This window comes from Gorilla gorilla, chromosome 5 (assembly GCF_029281585.2).
Source record: "Gorilla gorilla gorilla isolate KB3781 chromosome 5, NHGRI_mGorGor1-v2.1_pri, whole genome shotgun sequence".
In the NCBI taxonomy this organism is placed as follows: Eukaryota; Metazoa; Chordata; class Mammalia; order Primates; family Hominidae; genus Gorilla; species Gorilla gorilla.
The window spans coordinates 124,960,330-124,982,398 of NC_073229.2; the positions used below are offsets into that span (position 1 = coordinate 124,960,330).

The window sequence follows — 22,069 nt, forward strand, 5'->3', positions numbered from 1 at the left end:
CTGAAGAACTATGTAGAGGCTTGTATCCTTTTAGAACGGTCGTTTAAAAGTGTGTAGAGCCTCCCCCTTGCTCTCATGCTCCTGCTCCTGATGTGTAAGATGCCTGCTCCCCTTTTGCCTTCTGCCATGATTGGAAGCTTCCTAAGGATTCCCCAGAAGCAAAAGCTGCTAATGCTTCATGTACATCCTGCAGAACTGTGAGCCAATTAAACCTCTTTTCTTTATAAATTACCCAGTCTCAGGTATTTCTTTATAGCAATGTGAGAATACACTGATACAAAAAGCTTATTGATTCTAAGAAGCTATTCTAATATAATAAAATTTATGGAATCAACATAATAAACATAAACAAAACTCATCTACAGTTTCCAAAAAATATGTAAAGCTAGACTTATATTAAACTTTATTTTAATAAATTACCACTATTAAAAGCAGAATCAGGCTGGGCACTGTGGCTCACACCTGTAATCTAAACACTTTGGGAGGCTGAGGTGGGAGGACTGCTTGAGGCTAGTAGTTCAAGACTACCCTGGGCAACATGGGGAGATCTCATCTTTACAAAAAAAAAAAAAAATTTTTTTAATTAACCAGGCATGGTGGCACACACCTGTGGACCCATCTACTCGGGAGGCTGAGATGAGAGGATTGCTTGAGCACAGAAATTTGAGGCTGCAGTGATCCCTGATTGTGCCACTGCTCCCTAGCCTGAGCAAGAGTGTGACGGCGTGTCTTAAAAACAAAAGCTAGAATCAGTAAATATCTCTTTATTAATATTTAGGAGACTGACAAAATGAAATATCAAATTCTCAGAATTTACAACATTGCAGGACTAGATGTTTAAACTCATTTTTTTTCCTTGGCAGACACCCATTTTAGATACTCATAAACCTTGCTGGCTTAGTGCAATTTCTGATTATATACTATTCAACAGGTGTGATATGGTTAGGCTTTGTGTCCCCACACAAATTTCATCTTGAATTGTAATCCCCATAATCCCCAGGTGTTGAGGGAGGAAACTTGTGGGAGGTGACTGGATCACAGGGGCAGTTTCCCCCATACTGTTCTAGTGATAGTGATTGAGTTCTCAGGAGGTCTGATAGTTTTATAAGTGTTTGGCAAGTTCCTCCTGCATATATTTCTCTCTCCTGCCACCATGTGAAGTAGGTCCTTGCTTCTCCTTCACCTTCTGCCAAGTTGCCTGAGGCCTCCAGCCATGTGGAACTGTGAGCCAATTAAACCTCCTTTGTTTATAAATTACCCAGTCTCAGGTAGTATTTTTATAGCAGTGTGAGAACTGACTAATACAAGGTGGGAGCGCTCTTGGAGAAAGGCAGAGTAGAAGTGTTCAATACACTTAAAGAACAAACAGACCTGCAGACAAAATTGCTAAATTTATATTTTCCAAGTTTCTTACAATCTCAAAGGAACTTTAAGGCTCTGAGAACATTTATTAGTAATGAAGAGAATCTGTAAGAAACAGAAAATCTGTCAGAAATTTTAGATTTAAATTATAGCTGTTTTTATCATTTCCTTTTAGTGCCATAATCATAAATGTAAGAAAATGAGGATGTAACTTACAAGAAGGATAGATGTTGAATAGTTTGAAGACAGTTGCCAAATTTCTTATGCTCATATACTTTTTTAAAATCCAAAACTATTTGTAAGGCTGGCAAAAAAACACTGTGGTAAAGGTAAAAAAAATTGTTTTCCTATTTATCACTGAAAACCTGAGTTTCGCATCAGCTATGTTTTAAGTCAAGCTTTTATAAAAATAAGTTTTGTTCCCTAGCCAACTCTTAATTTTTCCGGGATTTAAAATATGTGTAATACATGACACTATCAGTGTTCAATTTGCTCAGTGTGATAATTGTATTGTGCTTAGACATGTGCTAAAGATTTTACAGGTAAAGAATCATGATGTCTAGAACTTCCTGTCATTGTTCAGCAAAAATTTAAAAAGTAGGTGTGTGTGTAAAGGGTCTAGGAAGAGCAAAATGTTAATGACTAATGAATCTATGTGAAGGGTAAACAGTGATCATTGTATTATTCTTGTAACTTTACGTTTGAAAGTTGTCAAAATAAAAAGTTGGAGAGAAATTACACTACTACCTGGCCAATAGTAACTATATATATTTTTTCTTTTTAAAGAAAATTTGCTATGCAGAAGCTCTTCAGTTTAATTAGGTCCCACTTGTCAACAGAGTAAACAGACAACCTATAGAACAAGAGAAAATAACTGTATCTGACAAAGACCTAATATCCAGAATCTATAAGGAACCTAAATCAACAAGCAAAAAACAAATAACCACATTAAAAAATGGGCAAAGGACATTAACAGACACTTCTCAATAAAAGACATACAAGCAGCCAACAAATGCTCATCATCACTAATCATCAGAGAAACACAAATCAAAACCACAATGAGATACCACTTCACACCAGCCAGAATGGCTACTGCTAAAAAGTCAAATAATAACAGATGTTGGCTCAGCCGCAGAAAACAGGGAACATTTATATACTGTTGGTGGGAACGCAAATTAGTCCAGCCACTATGAAAAGTAGTTTAGAGATTTCTCAAAGAGCTTAAGACAGAGTTACCATTTGACCCAGCAATCCCATCACTAGGTATATACCCCCTACAAAATCAATCATTCTACCAAAAAGACATATGGACTCACATGTTCATCACAGCACTATTCACAACAGGAAAGACACAGAATCAACCTAAGTGCCCATCAACAGTGGACTGGATAACAAAGATGCAGTACATATGTACCATGGAACACTACACAGCCATAAAAAGAAGAAATTGTTCTGTTTCCTGAATTGAGTCCATAGTAATATTTTTCTTACAACTTACTACATAATAGCTGTCATTTTACAGTTAAAGAACCATTAGAATGTTTTAATTAATCATGACTACATGATGTCCGTTGCAACAACATGAATGCAGCTGGAGGCCATTATCCTAAGCGAATTAACACAGAAAACCAAATACCTCGTGTTCTCACTTGTAAGTGAGAGCTAAACATTGGGTACACACAGACACAAAGATGGAAACAACAGACACTAGGGATTCCAAATGGGGAGCGAGAGGGAGTAGGGAAAGAGCTAAAAAACTACCTGTCAAGAACTATGTTCATCACTTGGGTGACAGAATCCATATCCCAAACCTTGGCATCAAACAATATACTCATGCAACAAACCTGCACGTGTACCTTTTATATGCAAAATAAAAGAAGAAATTTGTGTATTCTAAGTAGTTTTAACTTTTACCAAAAACTGCCATACCCAAACACTGCCCTCCTATTTAGATCACTTATGTTTTTTCATAATATGCCATATCTAAAATCTATTTAACAGAGTAACATCAGTAAATTATATAACAGACCAAAACATATTTAAAAATGTAATTACATTAAAAACATTTGCTAACCAATGAATATTTCCTTTAAATTACAATGACCACTGCATACTTTCTTACCTTGAAGAGCCTGAAACCTATGATCATTTGAAGAATTAAGAAATCTATCCACAATTGTAATTCTGTTCTGGAGGAGTTTCTCAATAAGTTCAAGTCCTTCAGGTCCCAGCAGTTCAAATAGCTTATAAAAAGAGAAAAAAGTAACAAACATCTGTTATCTCAAAGTTTAACTTTTTCAAGTTATTAACAACCTATTCAACAGAGGTGTAAAGCCAAACTAATATAGAAATACTCAAAAAGTTTAATAAAAATGGTACCTTAAACTAAGAAAAATGACTCTTCACATTGCCAAGAAGCTTTATAAAGCCTTTCTGCAATTATATAATTAAAAAACATTATTCAATTTTTAAAAATTAAGATTTGAATATATAACTCCACAGAATAACAAATTCTTGGTATAACCAAATGAAATTCTAAAATAATTTAATTTGTTCTTCAACATATCATTCTGGTTTTCCCAAATAGAGTCCAGAGTACTATTTTTCTTACAACTTACTATACAACAGCTGTAATTTTTAGCGTTAAAGAACCATTAGAATGTTTTAATGAATCATGACTTTGTGCCAATTTTTTACATGTATTTTAAATGCTAAATAAGTCTGAAATCTAAAACACAGTGCTGCAAGTGCTTTACATAACTTTATGAAAATTTCCGAAGCATATCCCACTCTCCTATGCAGAGTAGTTACCAAAGATTAAGTCGATGTCAGAGTTAGAGAACCAGTGTTAGGATTCAGAGTTTCAACCACATAATTGCACAATATAACTATTCTAGGAAGTCTCTAGGTTTCTGCAAGTATGATCTGGGAAGATACATATATATATTTCTTGTTTAGAAATATAATACTCTAATTTTGCATATGAAGATGTCATATTAACCAAATTCTAACCATTCTCAGAGAATCCACACAAATAAAACCATAAAATAAAAATTTACTTTGTGTATATGGACATTAAAAGTTTAATAAATATTTTCTTTTTGCTGTTCATTTTACTGAAGTTATGCACACAAAGGGACAACAAAAGAAACAAAATGAATTATTAAGAATAGTCCTGTCCAATCAATTTTAATTCTATTGGCCAGTACTTTTTATTGAACACATTATATGCCAGGTACTATGATAGGCATTTTGCTAATCCTATCAAGCAAATCCTCCTAATACTACTTTCAAATTAAGGTATTATTATTGTTATTTTTGGACTTAAGAAAATAAAGCTTTAGAAAATTTACACAAATTGGACAAAGTAACAACTAATAGTAGTGTTTTCTAAAATGACATCTATCTGAATCCAAGCCTAAAGAACTCTCCACTGCACTATATTAACACTGTTGAATATTTTCCAGAAAACTGTGACCCTGAAATGAATATGAAATATATTGTAATAAAAAAGATACCAAATTCGGTAATATAAAAGACATTAATTGAAGTTAAGAAACTTGTAGAGGGAAACAGCAGAGGAAGCAGTAAAGAAGCAAGATAACAGGAAAATGGTCAAGAAATATGAAAGTAAATATATAACTTGTGACACCCACCCTCCCTCCCCTCAAAAAAAAGATATTAATAGTATGTGGCAGAAAGGGTTTAGGACAGACAAGGATAAAGGATGCTGGTAGACAAGACATAATGTCTGTGTTCCCTTACCCTCCATACTTCCGCAAAGAATTATCCATCAACAAAGTATGACATATGGAGTCCTAGAAGTCCCGGACACTTAGGAGGCCCACATGGTCAAAATTATGTTCATGATAATACTTAGCTAGTATTTGCCTTTCTCATTCTGGTGACATTTGTACTGATGGTGCAAAAGCAATGGTGGGTAAAACTGCTGGTGCCTTAGCATGAATCAAGCTAATAGTGTCAAATGAATTAGTAATGATTGTATTCTTCACTGTCATACAAGCACAAATACAAACAACAACAACACAAAGCCAACTTCACTTAAGAATGTCCGTAAGTAAAGCAATAAAAATTATTAGTTTTGTAAATTTCATATCATGAGTATGTATCTTTTTTAATATTCTGTATGACAAAAGGGGAAGTATGTACAAAATTACTCCTACTATATATAGAATAAATGTTATGTATAAAAGTATTTAATAAAAATTTTATAAAAGTATGTATAAAATTGCTAGTGAAGAGGCTTTCTATGTAACATCATTTTGATTTGAAATAAAGACTAAAAACAAATTGATTATTCAGATTAGGATATCTGACAAACACTTTCTCAAAAATGAAAGTGAGCCTCCTACACAAAGGAAAACAACTGAATGTATTTGTTGCCAATGCTAAAATGCAAGGTTTCAAGAGAAAATTAGAATTTTGAAAAACTGTATCCACCACTGTAAATTTGACCATTTCCCAATACTTAAGACTTTTCTGATGATACCAGTGATAATATTAATGAATGAATTCTTTTTATATTATATAATCAAATGCGTCAACATTCAGATTTGCATAACTCACTCAATCAATTATTTTCCAAAAGACTCATATATGATGTTATAAAATTATACATGGGTAAAAAAATCCATTAAAAATGAGACCAATAGATTTTCACAAAACCTAGTATAAAAATTCATTGATATGCCAGATTTTCATTGTAACTAAACTGCAAGAAACTACTGCTTGTCAAGTTTTAATTTAGTATCAAAAAAGAATATTAAAAATTATTTGAAAACGCTTTTAAAATATTATTCTCTTTTCTAACTGTGTATCTATGTGAGCCTGGATTCCCTTTGTAGGCTTAAACCAAAAATATATATCATAGCAGATTGATTACAGAAGCAGGTATGAGAATCTGCTTTCTATTAAACCAGATATTAAAAAGATTGCAAAAATGTAAAATAATGATACTTTTCTTTCTATATTTTACAGTTTTGGAAAACATAGTTAATTTTCATCAAACTGTTAACTTCTATTATTATTGTTATTTTAAAATGAATAAATATATGCAATCATGTGTCACTTAACAACACATATCCTGAGAAATGCACCACTAGGTGATTTTGTGGGAACATCATAGAGTGTAATTACACAAACCTAGATGAGGCAGTATACTACACAGCTAGACTATATGGTGTAGCCTATTTATCTTAGGCTACCAACCTGTACACCATGCTACTATACTGAATACTGGAGTCCACTGAAATGCAATGGTAAGTATTGGTGTATCTAACCATATGTAAACACGGACAAGATACAGTAAACTGTACAAAAGATAAAAAATGGTATAACTGTATACTTGAAAGAGCACTTACTATGAACGGAGCCTGCAGGATTGGAAATTACTCTAGTTGAGTCAGTGAGTGAGTAATGAGTGAATGTGAAGGCCTAGGATGTTAATGTACTACCGTAGACTTTATAAACACTATTCACTTTGGCTACACTACATTTATTTTTTCAAAAAAAAAAAAGTCTTCACTAGTAAGTTGGCCTTAGCTTACTGTAACTTTTTACTTCATAAACTTTACATTTAACTGTTTGACTCTTTTATAACAACACCTAGCTTAAAACACAAACACACTGTACAGCTGTACAAAAATATTGTCTGTCTTTATAACCTTATTCTATAAGCTTTTTTCTATTTTAAAAATTTTTATTTTTTCAACTTGTTAATTAAAACTTCACACAAAAAACACATTAGCTTAGGCCTACGCAAAGTCAGGATCATCATGATGTCACTGGTGATAGAAATTTTTCAGTTCTATTATAATCTTACAGCACCACTGTTGTATATAGTCCGTCACTGACCAAAACATCCTTATGCAGCACATGACTGTACTTGAAGAGTTTCTCAGTTTTAGTTTCTGGTATAGTGAATGCCAATAGACATAAACCACATAAACAAAATCTTGTAGAGTACTCAATAACTTTTAAGAGCATAAAGAGGTTCTGAGATCATAAAGTTTGATAACTGATGACCAAGATTACTATAAAACATTTTTAAATGGTCACACTCTACTTACTTTATACCCACATTTCTATAGCTTTTTCATGCCATAGCACATTTGGAAAGTCATAATATTTGTAAAGTATATGAAGTAAATGGACGAGGCTACTCTGAACAAAAAAGACTAATTAAAAGCCCAAGTGATCCTTGGCCCAGACGTCTTCCTTGAGAGTTAGTTAATAAGAATAGTATCCCAGCCCACCTACAACCCATTATGTCATATGCCCTGGTACACCAGAAGGAAACCTCTACTATACTAACACGCAAATCTGTTCACGTAATACCATGGTTTAAAATCCTTTATAGCATCCTGATCCTTACAAGATAAAATCCAAACTTCTAAGTACCCCCACATGATTGATACCTTCTATTGCTGGTCCCAATAAGCCAGTCTGGCATCACATTCTTGCTTTCCCCAACTCATAAGTCCTTATCATTGAATGACACCAATCCATCTGCTACTCTGAAGGCATGCTCTTTCACATGTCCATGTGTCTCTACATGCTGGTCTTACTAGGCAGAATGACCTTTCTAATCTCCTCAGCACAGTAACCTCTCCTTTCAGCCTTCAAAATCCAGCTCAAATAATAACTCTTCTCCAAGGCTTTCTGTATCTTTACTATGTTTTATGGCAGTTAAACAGCATACAAAGATTTCTCATTACTCTATGTCTTCCTTCAAGGAAACTTTACTCTTTGTTTCTCCAAGAGTTAAAATAGTGCAAGACAAATGGCAAGTGCTAATTAATTAAGATGTATCAAAGACATGTTGTATTCGTAACAGAATTTTCTTTCAAATTTTTAACCCTTAAATAAGTGTCATATTTTTTCAAAGGGAATCATTAGAAGCATATGTTTTGTTTACTAGATTAAACTCTTTTTAAATAAAAGTAAATATTGTCTATATACAAAATCTCAAAACAGAAAGAATCCTAAGTAGGTTGCTTTTGACAACATAAAAAAGTCTTTTGGCAAACTCCAACCAACACAGGATGAAGATTAAGTTTTTGATCTTGTGTTGTTGTTGTTGTTTAATCTCCTTCAATTGCTAATAGTTGCGAACACTTTAAGGCCCTCCTGCAACCTCAAAAATGGTTAACATAACAAGTATAAGAGATGCCACTAAATCTACATTAAGATTCCTAAAAAGCTGATAAGAAGTATTAAGAGATCTGTGAAAAAATAAAAGCAAGTAAATAGTCTAGACAAAATAATAAACACAAGATCCACGTTTAATCCTCCTTTCTTATATCCTACAGGCATGTGTAAAAGTACTGAAGATGTGGCCGGACGGGGTGGCAAGAGGAGGATTTTTGTCCATGTTTACCCCCTCCCATACTAAAGTCACCTAGAAACAGTGTCCAACAACGTAAATATTTCTGGAGTAGAATCAAAAAATCACATAAGTGATGACCACAATGGAAATGAATGATAGGCCCATTTCTCCAACTCCAGTTTTTCCACAATTAATCTTGCACAGTCCTGCTCTTACAAGTATTAACTCTGTATTTAAAATAACATATATTAATTTTTATAAATGTTAACATTAAAGTGCTAAATTATAGCTCCGATAAGATCAAATATAGAAAAAAAACACAACTAAAGTTATCACCTCCTTTCTCAAATCTTTCTCCCTTCATCACCAATTCTGTTAATAATACAACAATCCCTCAGTGAAATTCAAGTTCAAAATATTCTGATCAGAATTTATTCTTTATTCTAGTTACACTTAATATCAAATCATACTATAAGTGAAGTGATTGTTCTTATCAGAAAAGTAGAGAAACTTAAAAATATACAAAGGACAGTTTATAGAATGAAATTACAAATAGTCCTTACATATATCAAAACACAGTAAAAAACACTCTTTTGTCTTTAACAAGAGAAAGAAAAAACCTCGTTATAAAAAAAAAACTTGAAATTACATTGCGTTCTGTTAACCTTTCATATTGCCAAAAATTCAAACATTCAACAGGGCAAAAATTTGAAGCCTAAGTAAAAAACATCTAAGATTGTGGTGAACAACAACTAGAAAAAAGATTCATAGATTGAAGGACTAGGTTGTATAGGAGGAAAGAACTGAGTAAAGAGACAACAGAGAGGAGCCCATTGGGTTCGGGATAAATGTCAACACTGACCTCTAAAATCATTCTTTCAAAGGGGCCACAGAGTTATTGGATTAGTTTGTAGAGAAATTTATGTCCCCACAAAATGTTGCAAACGATAGAGTAATAAGCTTGAGATTGGTAGTTTTAAAGCTAGTTATAATCAGTAAAAGGAGAAAGAGCCCTGCCAAAACCATACCAGGGTAACTGTGGACATACCCAAAGATGCACCTCCGTAACAAACAACATCAGAAGCTTAATACTGTGAAGTGAGAGGGGATGAAATCATCTCCACTAAAATAATTTAGCAAAGTGATTTAAAAAGAAAAATAAGCAAGCAGGCAACAATAACTAGCCCCAGTGGAAACATGGGACAAATATCCAGAGTATCCACAATATATTAACTAAAATGTTCATTTTCTAATGAAAAATTATAAGGCATGTAAAGAAATGGAGAGGTATGATCCATATACTAGAGGGAAAAAAGCAAGCAACAGAAATTGCCTGTGAAGGTAACCACATGTCAAATTTAATAGAAAAATACTTCAAAGTAGGCATTGTAAATATGTTCAAAGAACTAAAGAGAACCGTGATTAAAGAATTAAACAATGACCAAAGAAATAAACACAAGTCCAAATGAAATAGGAAACTGAGATAGCATTTAAAAAAGAAAAGAAAATTATGAAATTATACACTACAGTAACTGCAATTAAATATTAACTAGAAGGATTCAATAGTAGAGTCAAACTGTCAGAAGAAATAATCAGTGAACTGGAAGACAGATGGATATTATGACATTTGAAGAACAAAAACAAGGCCAGGAATGGCAGCTCCTACCTGTGATCCCATCACTTTGAGAAGCTGAGGAGGGAGGATTGCTTGAGGCCAGTAGTTAGAGACCAGCCTGGGCAACATAGCAAGACTCCGTCTCTCCAAAAAATAAAAGAATTAGCCAGGTGTGGTGGTGCATGCCTGTAGTCTCCGCTACTCGGAAAGCTGAGGTGGGAGGAATCCTTGAACCCAGGAGTTCAAGGCTGCCATGAGCTATGATCACACCACTGCTCTCCAGCCTGGGCAAGAGAGCAACACCCTGTCTCAAAATTGAATGGATGGATGGATGGATGGATGGATGGACAGACAGATAGAAAGACAGATAGATGAAGAAAAAAATGAAGAAAAATTAAGAGAATCAGAAAAAGGTGAAACACCATTAAGTGCACCAACATACACATAATAAGCATACCCAAAGGAAAGAAAAGAGCAAAAAAATTTTGAAAAAACAATAGTTTAAATCTTCTGAAATTTATTGAAAAACACACATCCAGGAAGCTTAACAAATTCCAAGTATGGGCCAGGTGCGGTGGCTCATGCCTGTAATCCCAGCACTCTGGGAGGCCGAAGCGGGAGGACTACCTGAGTTCAGCAGTTCAAGACAGGCCTGACCAACATGCAGAATGCCTGTCTCTACTAAAAATACAAAAAATTTAGCTGGGCTTGGTGGCGCATGCTTATAATCCACCACATGGGAGGCTGAGGCAGGAAAAGCACTTGAACCTGGGGAGGCAGAGGTTGCAGTGAGCTGAGGTTGTGCCATTGCACTCCAGCCTGGGCAACAAGAGTGTAACTCCGTCTCAAAAAACAACAACAACAAAAAAAAAACACAAAAAACCTAAGAGATTTTGTTGATAGCCGACTTACCTTACAAGAAACATTAAAGGAAGTTTTTCAGGCTGAAAGCAAGTAACTCCAGATGATAATTCAAATTCACAAATTACTTTACACATTATACAGGGTGTCTGTGTTTGTGTGTGCGTGTATGTGTGTTTGTGTATAAGCAAAGTACCAACATATATTAATTGAAACTGAAAAGGAATACAGAATGGAGAGATGAAAGATAAATAAATAATTCAACAATAACAGTCGGAGGGTGCAATATCACACTTTCAATACTGGATATAAAACCAAGCAGAAGATTACTAAGAAAATACAAGAATTTTTATCAGCTTAATGAGCTTTGAGGCCACAACTATGGGGTTTTCTGGATATAAAATCGTGTTGTCTGCAAACAGAGACAGACTGACTTCCTCTCTTCCTATTTTGATGCCTGATGTTTCTTTCTCCTGACTAATTGCTCTGGGTAGGATGTCCAATACTAAGTTGAATAGGTGAGAGAGGACATCCTTGTCTTGTGCCACTTTTCAAGGGGAATGCTTCCAGATTTTGCCAATTCAGCATGATCTTGGCTGTGGATTTGTCATAGATGGCTCTTACTATTTTGAGGTATGTTCCTTCAATACCTAGTTTATAGAGGGTTTTTAACATTAGGGGAGGTTAAATTTCATCAAAAGCCTTTTCTACATCTATTGAGGTAAGCATGTGGTTTTTGTCTTTAGTTCTGTTTTTGTGATGAATTATGTTTATTGATTTGCATATGCTGAACCAACCTTGCATCCCAGGGATAAAGCCTACTTGGTTGTGATGGATACATTTTCTAATGTGTTGCTGGAATCAGTTTGCCAGTATTTTGTGGAGAATTTTTGCAATGTTTATCAAGGATATAGGCCTGAAGTTTTCTTTTTTGTTGTTGTTGTGTCTCAGCCAGGTTTTGGTATCAGGATGATGCTGGCCTCACAGAATTAGTTAGGGAGGAGTCCCTCCTCCCCATTTTCTTGGAATGGTTTCAATAGAAATGGTACCAGCTCTTCTTTGTACCTCTGGTAGAATTCAGCTGTGAAACCATCCAGTCCTGAGCTTTTTTTAGTTGTACGATATTTATCACTGATTGAATTTCAAAGCTCATTATTGGTCTGTCTAGGGAATCAATGTCTTCCTGGTTCAGTCTTAGGAAGGTATATGTGTCCGGGAATTTATCCTTTTCTTCTAAATTTTCTAGTTTATGTGCACAGAGATGTTTATAGTATTCTCTGATGGTTGTTTGTATTTCTGTGGGGTCAGTGGTGATATTCCCCTTATTCCTAATTGTGCTTATTTGGATTTTCTCTCTTTTCTTCTTCATTAGTCTAGCTAGCAGTCTATTTTATTAATTTTTTTTCAAAAAATCAACTGGAATTCTTGATCATTTGAATAGTTTTTCATGTCTCAATCTCCTTCAGTTCAGCTCTGATTTTGATTATTTGTAGTATTCTCCTAGTTTTGGGGGTTGGTTTACTCTTGGTTCTCTAGTTCTTTTAGTTGTGATGTTAGGTTGTTAAATTGAGATCTTTCTAACTTTTTGATCAGGAAAGTCTCAGGATACAAAATAAACATACAAAAATAACTAGCATTCCTATACACCAACAACAGTCAAGCCAAGAGACAAATCGGGAATGTAATCCCACTCATAATTGTCAGAAAAATAAAATAACTAGAAATACAGCTAATGAGGGAGGTAACAGATCTCTACAAAAGGAACTACAAAACACGGCTCAAATAAATCAGAGAGAACACAAACAAATGGAAAAACATTCCATGCTCATGGATTGGAAGAATCAATATCGTTAAAATGGCCATACTGCCAAAACAATTTATAGATTCAATGCTATTCTTAGGAAAGTATGAATCACATTCTTCATAGAACTAAAAAAAAAAAAACTATTCTAAAATTCACATAGAACCAAAAAAGAGCTCAGATAGCTAAGGCAATCCTATGCAGACTGAACAAAGCTGAAGATATCATGTTACCTGACTTCAAACCACTACACATGGCTACCATAACCAAAACAGCATAGTATTGGTACAAAAACTGATATATAGACAAATAGAACAGGTTAGAGAACCCAGAAATAGGCCCACAGACCCACAAACATCTGATCTTTGACATAGCCAACAAAAACAACGAATGGGGAAAAGACTCCATATTCAATAAATGGTGCTAGAATAACTGACTAGCCATAGGCAGAAGACTGAAGCTGGAAGACTGAATCTTCCTTACACCATATAAAAAATTAACTCAAGATGGATTAAAGACTTAAATGTAAAACCTAAAACTATAAAAATCCTGGAAGACAACCTAGACAATACTATTCTGAACATAAGAATGAGCAAAGATTTCATGATAAAAATGCCAAAAGCAATTGCAAAAATTGATAAATGGGATCTAATTAAAAGAAAGAGCTTCTGTACAGCAAAAGAAACTATCAACAGGGTAAACAGATAACCTACAGAATGAGAGAAAATATTTGCAAACTATGCATCCAACAAAGGTCTAATATCCAATATCCACAAGGAATGTAAATTAACAAGCAAAAGACAAACAATCCCATTAGGAAGTGGGCAAAGGACATGAACAGACACTTTTCAAAACAAGATACACTGTGGCCAAAAAGCATATGAAAAAAAGGTCAACATCACTGATCATTAGAGAAATGAAAATCAAAACCACAATGAGATACCATCTCACATCAGTCAGAATGGCTATTACTAAAAAGTCAAAAAATAACAGATGCTAGTGAGATTATGGAGAAAAAGGCGCACTTATACACTGCTGGTGGGACTGTAAATTAGTTCAACCATTTATGGAAAGCAGTGTGGCAATTCCTTAAAGAGCTAAAAAAAAGAACTACCACTTGACCCAGCAATTCTACTACTGGGTATATACCCAAAGGAATATAAATCATTCTATTATAAAGACACATGCACACATATGCTCACTGCAGCACTATTCACAATAGCAAAGATATGGAGTCAACCTAAATCCCATCATTGGTAGACTGGACAAAGAAAATGTGGTACATATACATTATGGAATACTATGCAGCCATAAAAAAAGAATGAGACTATCTTCTTTGCAGGAACATGGGTGATGCTGAAAGCCATTATCTTTAGCAAACTAGCACACCAACAGAAAATCAAATATTGCATGTTCTCACTTATAAGTGGGAGCTAATTGATGAGAACAGATGAACACATAGACAGGAACAACAGATACTGGGGCCTACCTGAGGGTAGAGGGTGGGAGGAGAGAGAAAATCTGTAGAAATAACTAATAAGTTCTAGGCTTATAACTTGGGTGATGAAATAATCTGTACAACAAACCCACATGACCTGAGTTTACCTATATAACAAACCTGCATATGTACTCCTGAACTTAAAGTTAAGAAATATTTAAAAAGTTTTAAAAATTAAAAAAAAAGAAATATAGGATTGAGCAACGCTATAAACCATCTAAACCTAACAGACATCTATAGAACACCTACGCATCAAAAGCAGAACATACATTCTTCTCTAGCACGCATGAAACTTCTCCAGGACAGATCATATAGTTAGCTATAAAACAAACCTCAGTAATTTTAAAGAAATTTAAAATTTAGAAATAATACAAAGTATGTTTTCCAACTACAATGGAATGAAACTAGAAATCACTAACCAAAAACATTGGAAAACTTACAAATATGTGTTAAATATGTGAGATGAATGAAAATAAAGATCCAACAGAACAAAACTTATGGGATTAGCTAAAGCAGTGAAAAGGGAAAAATTTATAGCTGTAAATGCATATATAAAGAAAAAGTAAGATCTCAAACCAATAACCTATCAACCTTAAGACACTGGAAAAGGAAGAGCAAAACAAACCTAAAGCAAGCAAAAGGAAGGAAATAATAAAGCTTAGAGCAAAAAGTAAATGAAATCAAAAATAGAAAAACAATAGAGAAAATAAAGGAAACCAAAGGTGTTCTTTGAAAAGATTAACAAAATTAACAAAACTTTAGCTAGATTGACCACGAACAAAAGAGAGAAGACTCAAATTAGTAGGATCATATATAAGTTAGGACATCACTACTAAGCTGAAAGAAGTAAAAAAGATTATACAGGAATGCTATAAACAATTGTATATCAATATATTATATACATTAGATGAAAGGGAAAAACTCCTAGAAAGCTACACACTACCAAAACCAACTCAAGAAGTAATAGATAATCTGAACAGACCTATAACAAGTAAAAGATTGAATTAGTAATCAAGAAACGACCCACAAAGAAAAGGCCAGGTCCAGATGGCTTCACAGTTGAATTCCACTAAATATTTAAAGAAGTTAATACTAATTCCTCACACTCGTTACAAAAAGAGAAGAAAACACTTCCCGATTCATTTTAGGACAGTATTACTCTGACACCAAAATCAGATAAACATATCACCAGAAAACTATAGAGCAATATCTCTTAGGAATATGAACAAAAAATCCTCAATGAAATACAAGCAAACCAAAAGCATCAATATAGAAAACGAATTATAAATCATGATAGTGAGATTAATGTCAGGGATACAAGGTTGGTTCAGCATTAGAAAACCAACTGATAGACTACATCATATCAATAGAATTTAAAAAACAAATCACATGATCAGCTCAACAGATGCAGAAAAAAGAACTGGAAAAAATCCAATACTCTTTTGTAATAAAAACATTCAACAAAGTAGCTCTTGAAGGGATCTTCCACAATGTGATCAAGGGTATCTGTGAAAAATCCACAGCTGGCCAGGCACGGTGGTTCATGCTTGTAATCCCAGCACTTTGGGAGGCCAAGGCAAATGGATCATGAGGTCAGGAATTTGAGACCAGCCTGGCCAAGATGGTGAAACCCCACCTCTACTAAAAATACAAAAATTAGCTGGGTGCAGTGGCGGGCACCTGTAATCCCAGCTACTCAGGAGGTTGAGGCAGGAGAACCGCTTGAACCCAGGAGGCAAGGTGGAGGTTGCCGAGAGCCAAGATCATGCCACTCTCCAGCCTGGATGACAGGGCAAGACTCCGTCTCAAAAAAAAAAAAAAAGAAGAAAAATCTGCAGCTAACATACATAGCAGTATTTCATAATGGTGAAAAACTGGATACTTAACCCACTAAGATTAGAAATAAGAAAAAATAAGTCTGTGCTCACCGCTTCTATTCAACACTGTACTGTAGGTTCTAGGCAGGGCAGTTAGGCAAAAGCCAAAAAAAAAAAAAAAAGAAAGAAATATAAGGCATCTGGATTAAAAAGCAGTAAAACTACATATAAAAAAAACCATTAGAAGTGATAAACAAGTTGAGCAAGGTTACAGGATAGAAGATCAATATACAAAAATCAATTGTATTTCTATAACTAGCGATGAAAAATCTGAAAATGTCCATCAGTGATAGACTGGATTAAGAAAATGTGGCACATATACACCATGGAATACTATGCAGCCATAAAAAAGGATGAGTTCATGTTCTTTGCAGGGACATAGATGAAGCTAGAAACCATCATTCTCAGCAAACTATGACAAGGACAGAACACCAAACACTGCATGTTCTCACTCACAGGTGGGAATTGAACAATGAGATCACTTGGACACAGGGCAGGGAACATCACACACGGGAGCCTGTCGGGGGCTGGGGGGCTGGGGGAGGGACAGCATTAGGAGAAGTACCTAAGGTAAATGAAGACTTGATGGGTGCAGCAAACCAACATGGCACATGTATACCTATGTATCAAACCTGCACGTTGTGCACATGTACCCTAGAACTTAAAGTATTAAAAAAAATTCCATTTACAATAGCATCAAAAACATTATGTATTAGTCAGGGTTCTCTAGAGGAACAGGACTAATAGGATAGATGTATACATGCAAGGAAGTTTATTAAGGCGTATTGACTCACACGATCACAAGGTGAAGTCCCACAAAAGGCCGTCTGCAAGCTGAGAGCAAGGAAGCCAGTCCGAGTCCCAAAACCTCAAAAGTAGGGAAGCTGACAGTGCAGCCTTCAATCTGTGGCAGAAGGCCCAGGAGCCCCTGGAAAGCCACTGGTGTAAATCCAAGAGTCCAAAAGCTGAAGAACTTAAGAGTCCGATGTTCAAGGGCAAGAAGCATCCAGGAAGGGGGTGGGGGGAGATGAATGCCAGAAGACTCAGCCAGTCTAGTCTTTCCATATTCTTCTGCCTGCTTTATTCTAGCCATGCTGGCAGCTGATTAGATTGCACCCACCCCGACTGAGGGTGGGTCTACCTCTCCCAGTCCACTGACTCAAATTTTAATTTCCTTTGGCAACACCCTCACAGACACACCCAGGAACAGTATTTTGCATCCTTTAATCCAATCAAGTTTACACTCAATATTAACAATAATACATTACTGGGGAAAAAAAATCAAACAAAGGAAGTATAAGAGTTCTACACTAAAAACTACAAATATTGCTTAAAGAAATTTTAGAAGATCTAGATAAATGGAAAAAACAGTCATGTTCATGAATCAGAAGACTAGAACCAGAAGACTACTGCTAGGATCATAATAAACCCCAATTTGCTCTACAGATTAAATCCAATTCCTATCAAAATCCCAGGTGACTTCTTCATAGAAATTAACAGGCTGATTCTAAAAATCAGATGGAATAGCAGAAAACTCAGAATAGTCAAAATAAACTTGAAGAGAACAAAGTTTAAGACTCACACTTTCATACTTCTAACTTACTACAGAGCAACAGTAATTAAAAGAGTGTAGTACCAGCATGAGGATACACAGACAAATCAACAGAATAGAGAGTCCAGAAATAAACCCAAGCATCTATGGTCAACCAATTTTTTAAAAGAATGCCAAGACTATTTAAAGCGAAAAGAAGAGACTTTTCAATAAATGATGATGGGACAACTGGCTAGTGATGTACAAAAAATTAAGCTGCACCTTTACTGCATACCATATAAAAAATCAACTCAAATGAATAAATGACCTAAATGTAAGAGCTAAAATGATAAAACTCTTAGAAGAAAACATAGGAATAAATCTTTATGGATGTAGATATGGTAAAAAAAATTCCTAACTATGACATCAACAGAATGAGCAACAAAAGAAAACAGATAATTTAGATTTCATCAAAATAAACAAACTATTTGTGCTTTAAAGGATACCACCATGAAAGTGAAAAGGTAACCCACAAAATAGGAAAAAAAAAATCATGTATCTATCTGATAAGGGGTGTGTATCCAAAATATACAATGAACTCTTATAACTCAGTAATAAAAAGAAAAGAAAACCCAATATAAAAATGAGCAAATGATCTGAATTTCTGCATGGACTATACACAAATGACCAATAACCAGGATGATACTCAACATTAGTCATCAGAGAAAAGCAAATCAAAATCACAATGAGATACTACTTAACACCCACTAGAAAGGCTATAAAAATGGAAAATAGCAAGTTTTGGCAAGGATGTGGAGAAAACAGTTTGCTGTTTCCTCAATAAGTTGTATTGTTGTTATTGTTTTGTTTTGTTTTTTAAGTTGGGGTTTTGATCTGTCACCCAGGCTGGAGTACAGTGGTACAATCATGGCTCACTACAGCCTGGAATTCCTGGGCTCCTGCCTCAGCCTCCCAAGTAGCTGGGACTATAGGTGCAAACGAACACACTCAGCTAATTATTTTTTTTGTGGAGGCAAGATCTCACCAGGTTGCCCAGTTGAGTCTCAAACTCCTGGCCTCAAGCAACCTTCCTGTCTCAGCCTCGCAAAGCGCTGGGATTATAGGCATGAGCCACCATGTGCAGCCTCAACAAATTAGACACAGAATCACTACATGGCCCAACAATTCCCTCCAGGTATACACCTAAGAGAACTGAAATATGTGTCCAATCAAAAACATGTGCACAAGTTTGGTTATTCATAAAAACCAAAAAATAGAAACCCAAATGTTCATCAAATGATGAACTGATAAATGAAATGTGATATATGCACAAAATGGAATATTATTCAGCTATAAAAAAAAAACGTAGTAGTAGGCAGGGCGTGGTCGTTCACGCCTATAATCTCAGCACTTTGGGAGGCTGAGGTGGGTGGATCACGAGGTCAGGAGTTCAAGGCCAGCCTGGCTGACACAGTGAAACCCTGCCTCTACTAAAAATACAAAAGTCAGCTGGGCGTGGTGGCACGAGCCTGTAATCCCAGCTACTCAGAAGGCTGAGGCAAGAGAACTGCTTGAACCCAGGAGGCGGAGGTTGTAGTAAGCCAAGACTGTGCCACTGTACCCCAGCCTGGATGACAGAGCGAGACTCTGACTCACCAAAAAAAAAAAATAAAATAAAAAATAAAAAATGAAGTAATAAACAACATGAATGAACTTTGAAAACGTTTTGCTAAGTAAAAAAAACAGTCAAGAAAGACCATATTAGATGATTCCATTTGTACAAAGTGTCCAAAATGGAGATATCTCCACACACAGAAAGTAGATAATTGGTTCACTAAGGGTGGAGGGGGTAGGGAGAAGGAGAATGGAAGATGGTAGTTAAAGGTCAAGGATTTCTTTTTGAGGTGATGAAAATGCTCTAAAATTGACTGTGGTAATGACTTCCCTCATCTGTTAATATACTAAAAACAATCATTGATACACTTTCAATGGATGTCTTGTATGTTATGTGAACTATGAATCAATTAAGCTATTCTTTAAAGCTTACAAACCAAAATGACTTACAATAGAAAATGTAACAAACAAACAAAAATACCAGGCGCAGTGGCTCATGCCTGTAATCCCAACACTTTGGGAGGCTGAGGCAGGCAGATCACTTGAGCTCAGGAGTTCGAGACCAACCTGGGCAACAAAGTAAGACTCCATCTCTTCAAAAAATACAAAAATTAGCCAGCCATGGTGGCATATGCCTGTGGTCCCAACTACTCAGGAGGTTGAGGTGGGAGGATGGCTTGAGCCTGGAAGACGGAGGTTGCAGTGATCCAAGATCGCGCCACTGCACTCCAGCCTGGGCAACGAGCAAGACTCCGTCTCCAAAAAAAAAAAAAAAAAAAAAAGATTAAATATAATTTTCCCTAAAGGCATTTTGAATGAGTGTCTTGAATTGCTGTTAGTGAGATACAAGCTCTGTGCTTAAGGTTAAGACCGGTATTAAAGAACCTTGAAAATTCAAATAGATAACTATAATACATACCCATAGTTACTTTCTCCCACCTGACTTGAAACAAATAGGAAATGCTATCTATATACAGCATGAACTGTCCTTTAAATCCTATCAACTCCCAAAAAATTTGTTAGTTCTGAAAATGAGACCATTTCTTCCATAAGAAAATAATTTATCATGGCAGAGATATCCTTACATATCTTAGCTATTCAATCCAAAATGCAATGTTCATACATGATAAGTTCTAGTTACAAATGTTTAACCCAATATATACTTCTAGGAAACCACCAGTATATTTGGAAGATAACTTCTAGTGCCAAGTCCCAAGCATAGGATCACCACACAAAAAAGCACATTATTTTTTAAAAATAACACACCTAAGACCTAGCTAAAGAGACAAAAAGAGTGCTTTGCTCTTAATAGGATTTCCATAACTCCAAGATGATCCCATCAGAATTCTGAGATCAGCTGCCATTAGATTTAAAGTAATCCCAAAATTATGCTTCCTATAACATTTGCCATTTTCATCCACATTGAGAGCAGGTGCTGTTCTCACTCAAGATTTGCACTACAAACTAATTTGGCAGTCAGGGTGACTGTTCATAAAAGTACAGCTGTCTGGATCACTGCTCTACGCACAGATACAAGTTCCTGAAGTTATCAAATTAAAAACACAACAACAACAACAACAAAAAACAGCGAGGAAGAAGTTAGCTGCGGGTATAGAAACAGACTTCTACTAAAGAGATTTTTAAAACAAAACATGAACGAATGCAGCTCTCCAACAATGAAAAGGCAAGTTTCACTATTCTGGCAATAAACTAAAGATATGAGATTTAAGGGAGACACAATAGGTATGGACGGGCAACATCCTTTTCCTGGTAGAAATTGTTAAAGTCGTTATTATCTGTTAAGGTCTTATCCAATAGACAAAGGTGCTTACAGTTATTCTTATTAATATAAAGCCTTATTCTTAAAATTAAATTTTTTAAGTAGTTTTTCATAAAATTCATGAATAGAAACAGTCAAAAAATCAACCAAAAGACTCAGTTGTTGAGATGCCAAAAAAATTATTTCAGGGCATGCACAAACTAAAACAGCATTACTTCCTTTTTTCTTTACAACACATTTAATAAACAAATGCAGCTTTGAATCTCTCAAGAAAGGTAATCCTCATTTTCCACATACACAGAATTATATCACTGTTATTCCAACAGGAGCAATGCTATAGTGTATGTTAAATTCCCAATACAATATCAAATGAATCACAGGTATCACCACAAATACAAAATTAGAAGTAATGTTAAGCTTTTTAAATAATATACCATGGAAAATTACATTATAAATCCTACAAAAATCGGCTTAAAAAAGATATAATGAGCCTAAATATGAACCATAAATCTACAAACTGGGTTATGCAGAGGTAAACTGAGGGTTTGTGAAACCAAAGAATAAATATGACAAACCTAATTAGATTATGGGTTTACTTAAAGATGCAGAAGCAAAATATTATATCCAAGTAAAACACAATTCTTGCTATGTTATTGTGCTATTTGAACCCTGCTTCTCTGACTAAAGTGTTTAAGAAATAAGTAAGCACCAAAACAGGCTTTAAAGCAAATAAAACTTACAAAAGTTTTGTCAGTTCCATTCTGTTTCCATCTAGTGACTAC

At 35.1% G+C, this 22,069-nt stretch overlaps 1 protein-coding gene across 2 annotated transcripts in view; it reads right to left on the reverse strand.

Moving 5' to 3' along the window:
- The window catches only part of ASCC3 (activating signal cointegrator 1 complex subunit 3), a 382,658-nt gene that overhangs the window by 303,423 nt on the left and 57,166 nt on the right, over positions 1-22,069 (reverse strand). For both annotated transcript variants that reach the window (XM_004044455.5, XM_055391435.2), the window contains one exon: positions 3,485-3,605. In XM_004044455.5, the coding sequence (XP_004044503.4) occupies positions 3,485-3,605 (121 nt within the window). The remainder of the gene's footprint in view (positions 1-3,484; positions 3,606-22,069) is intronic.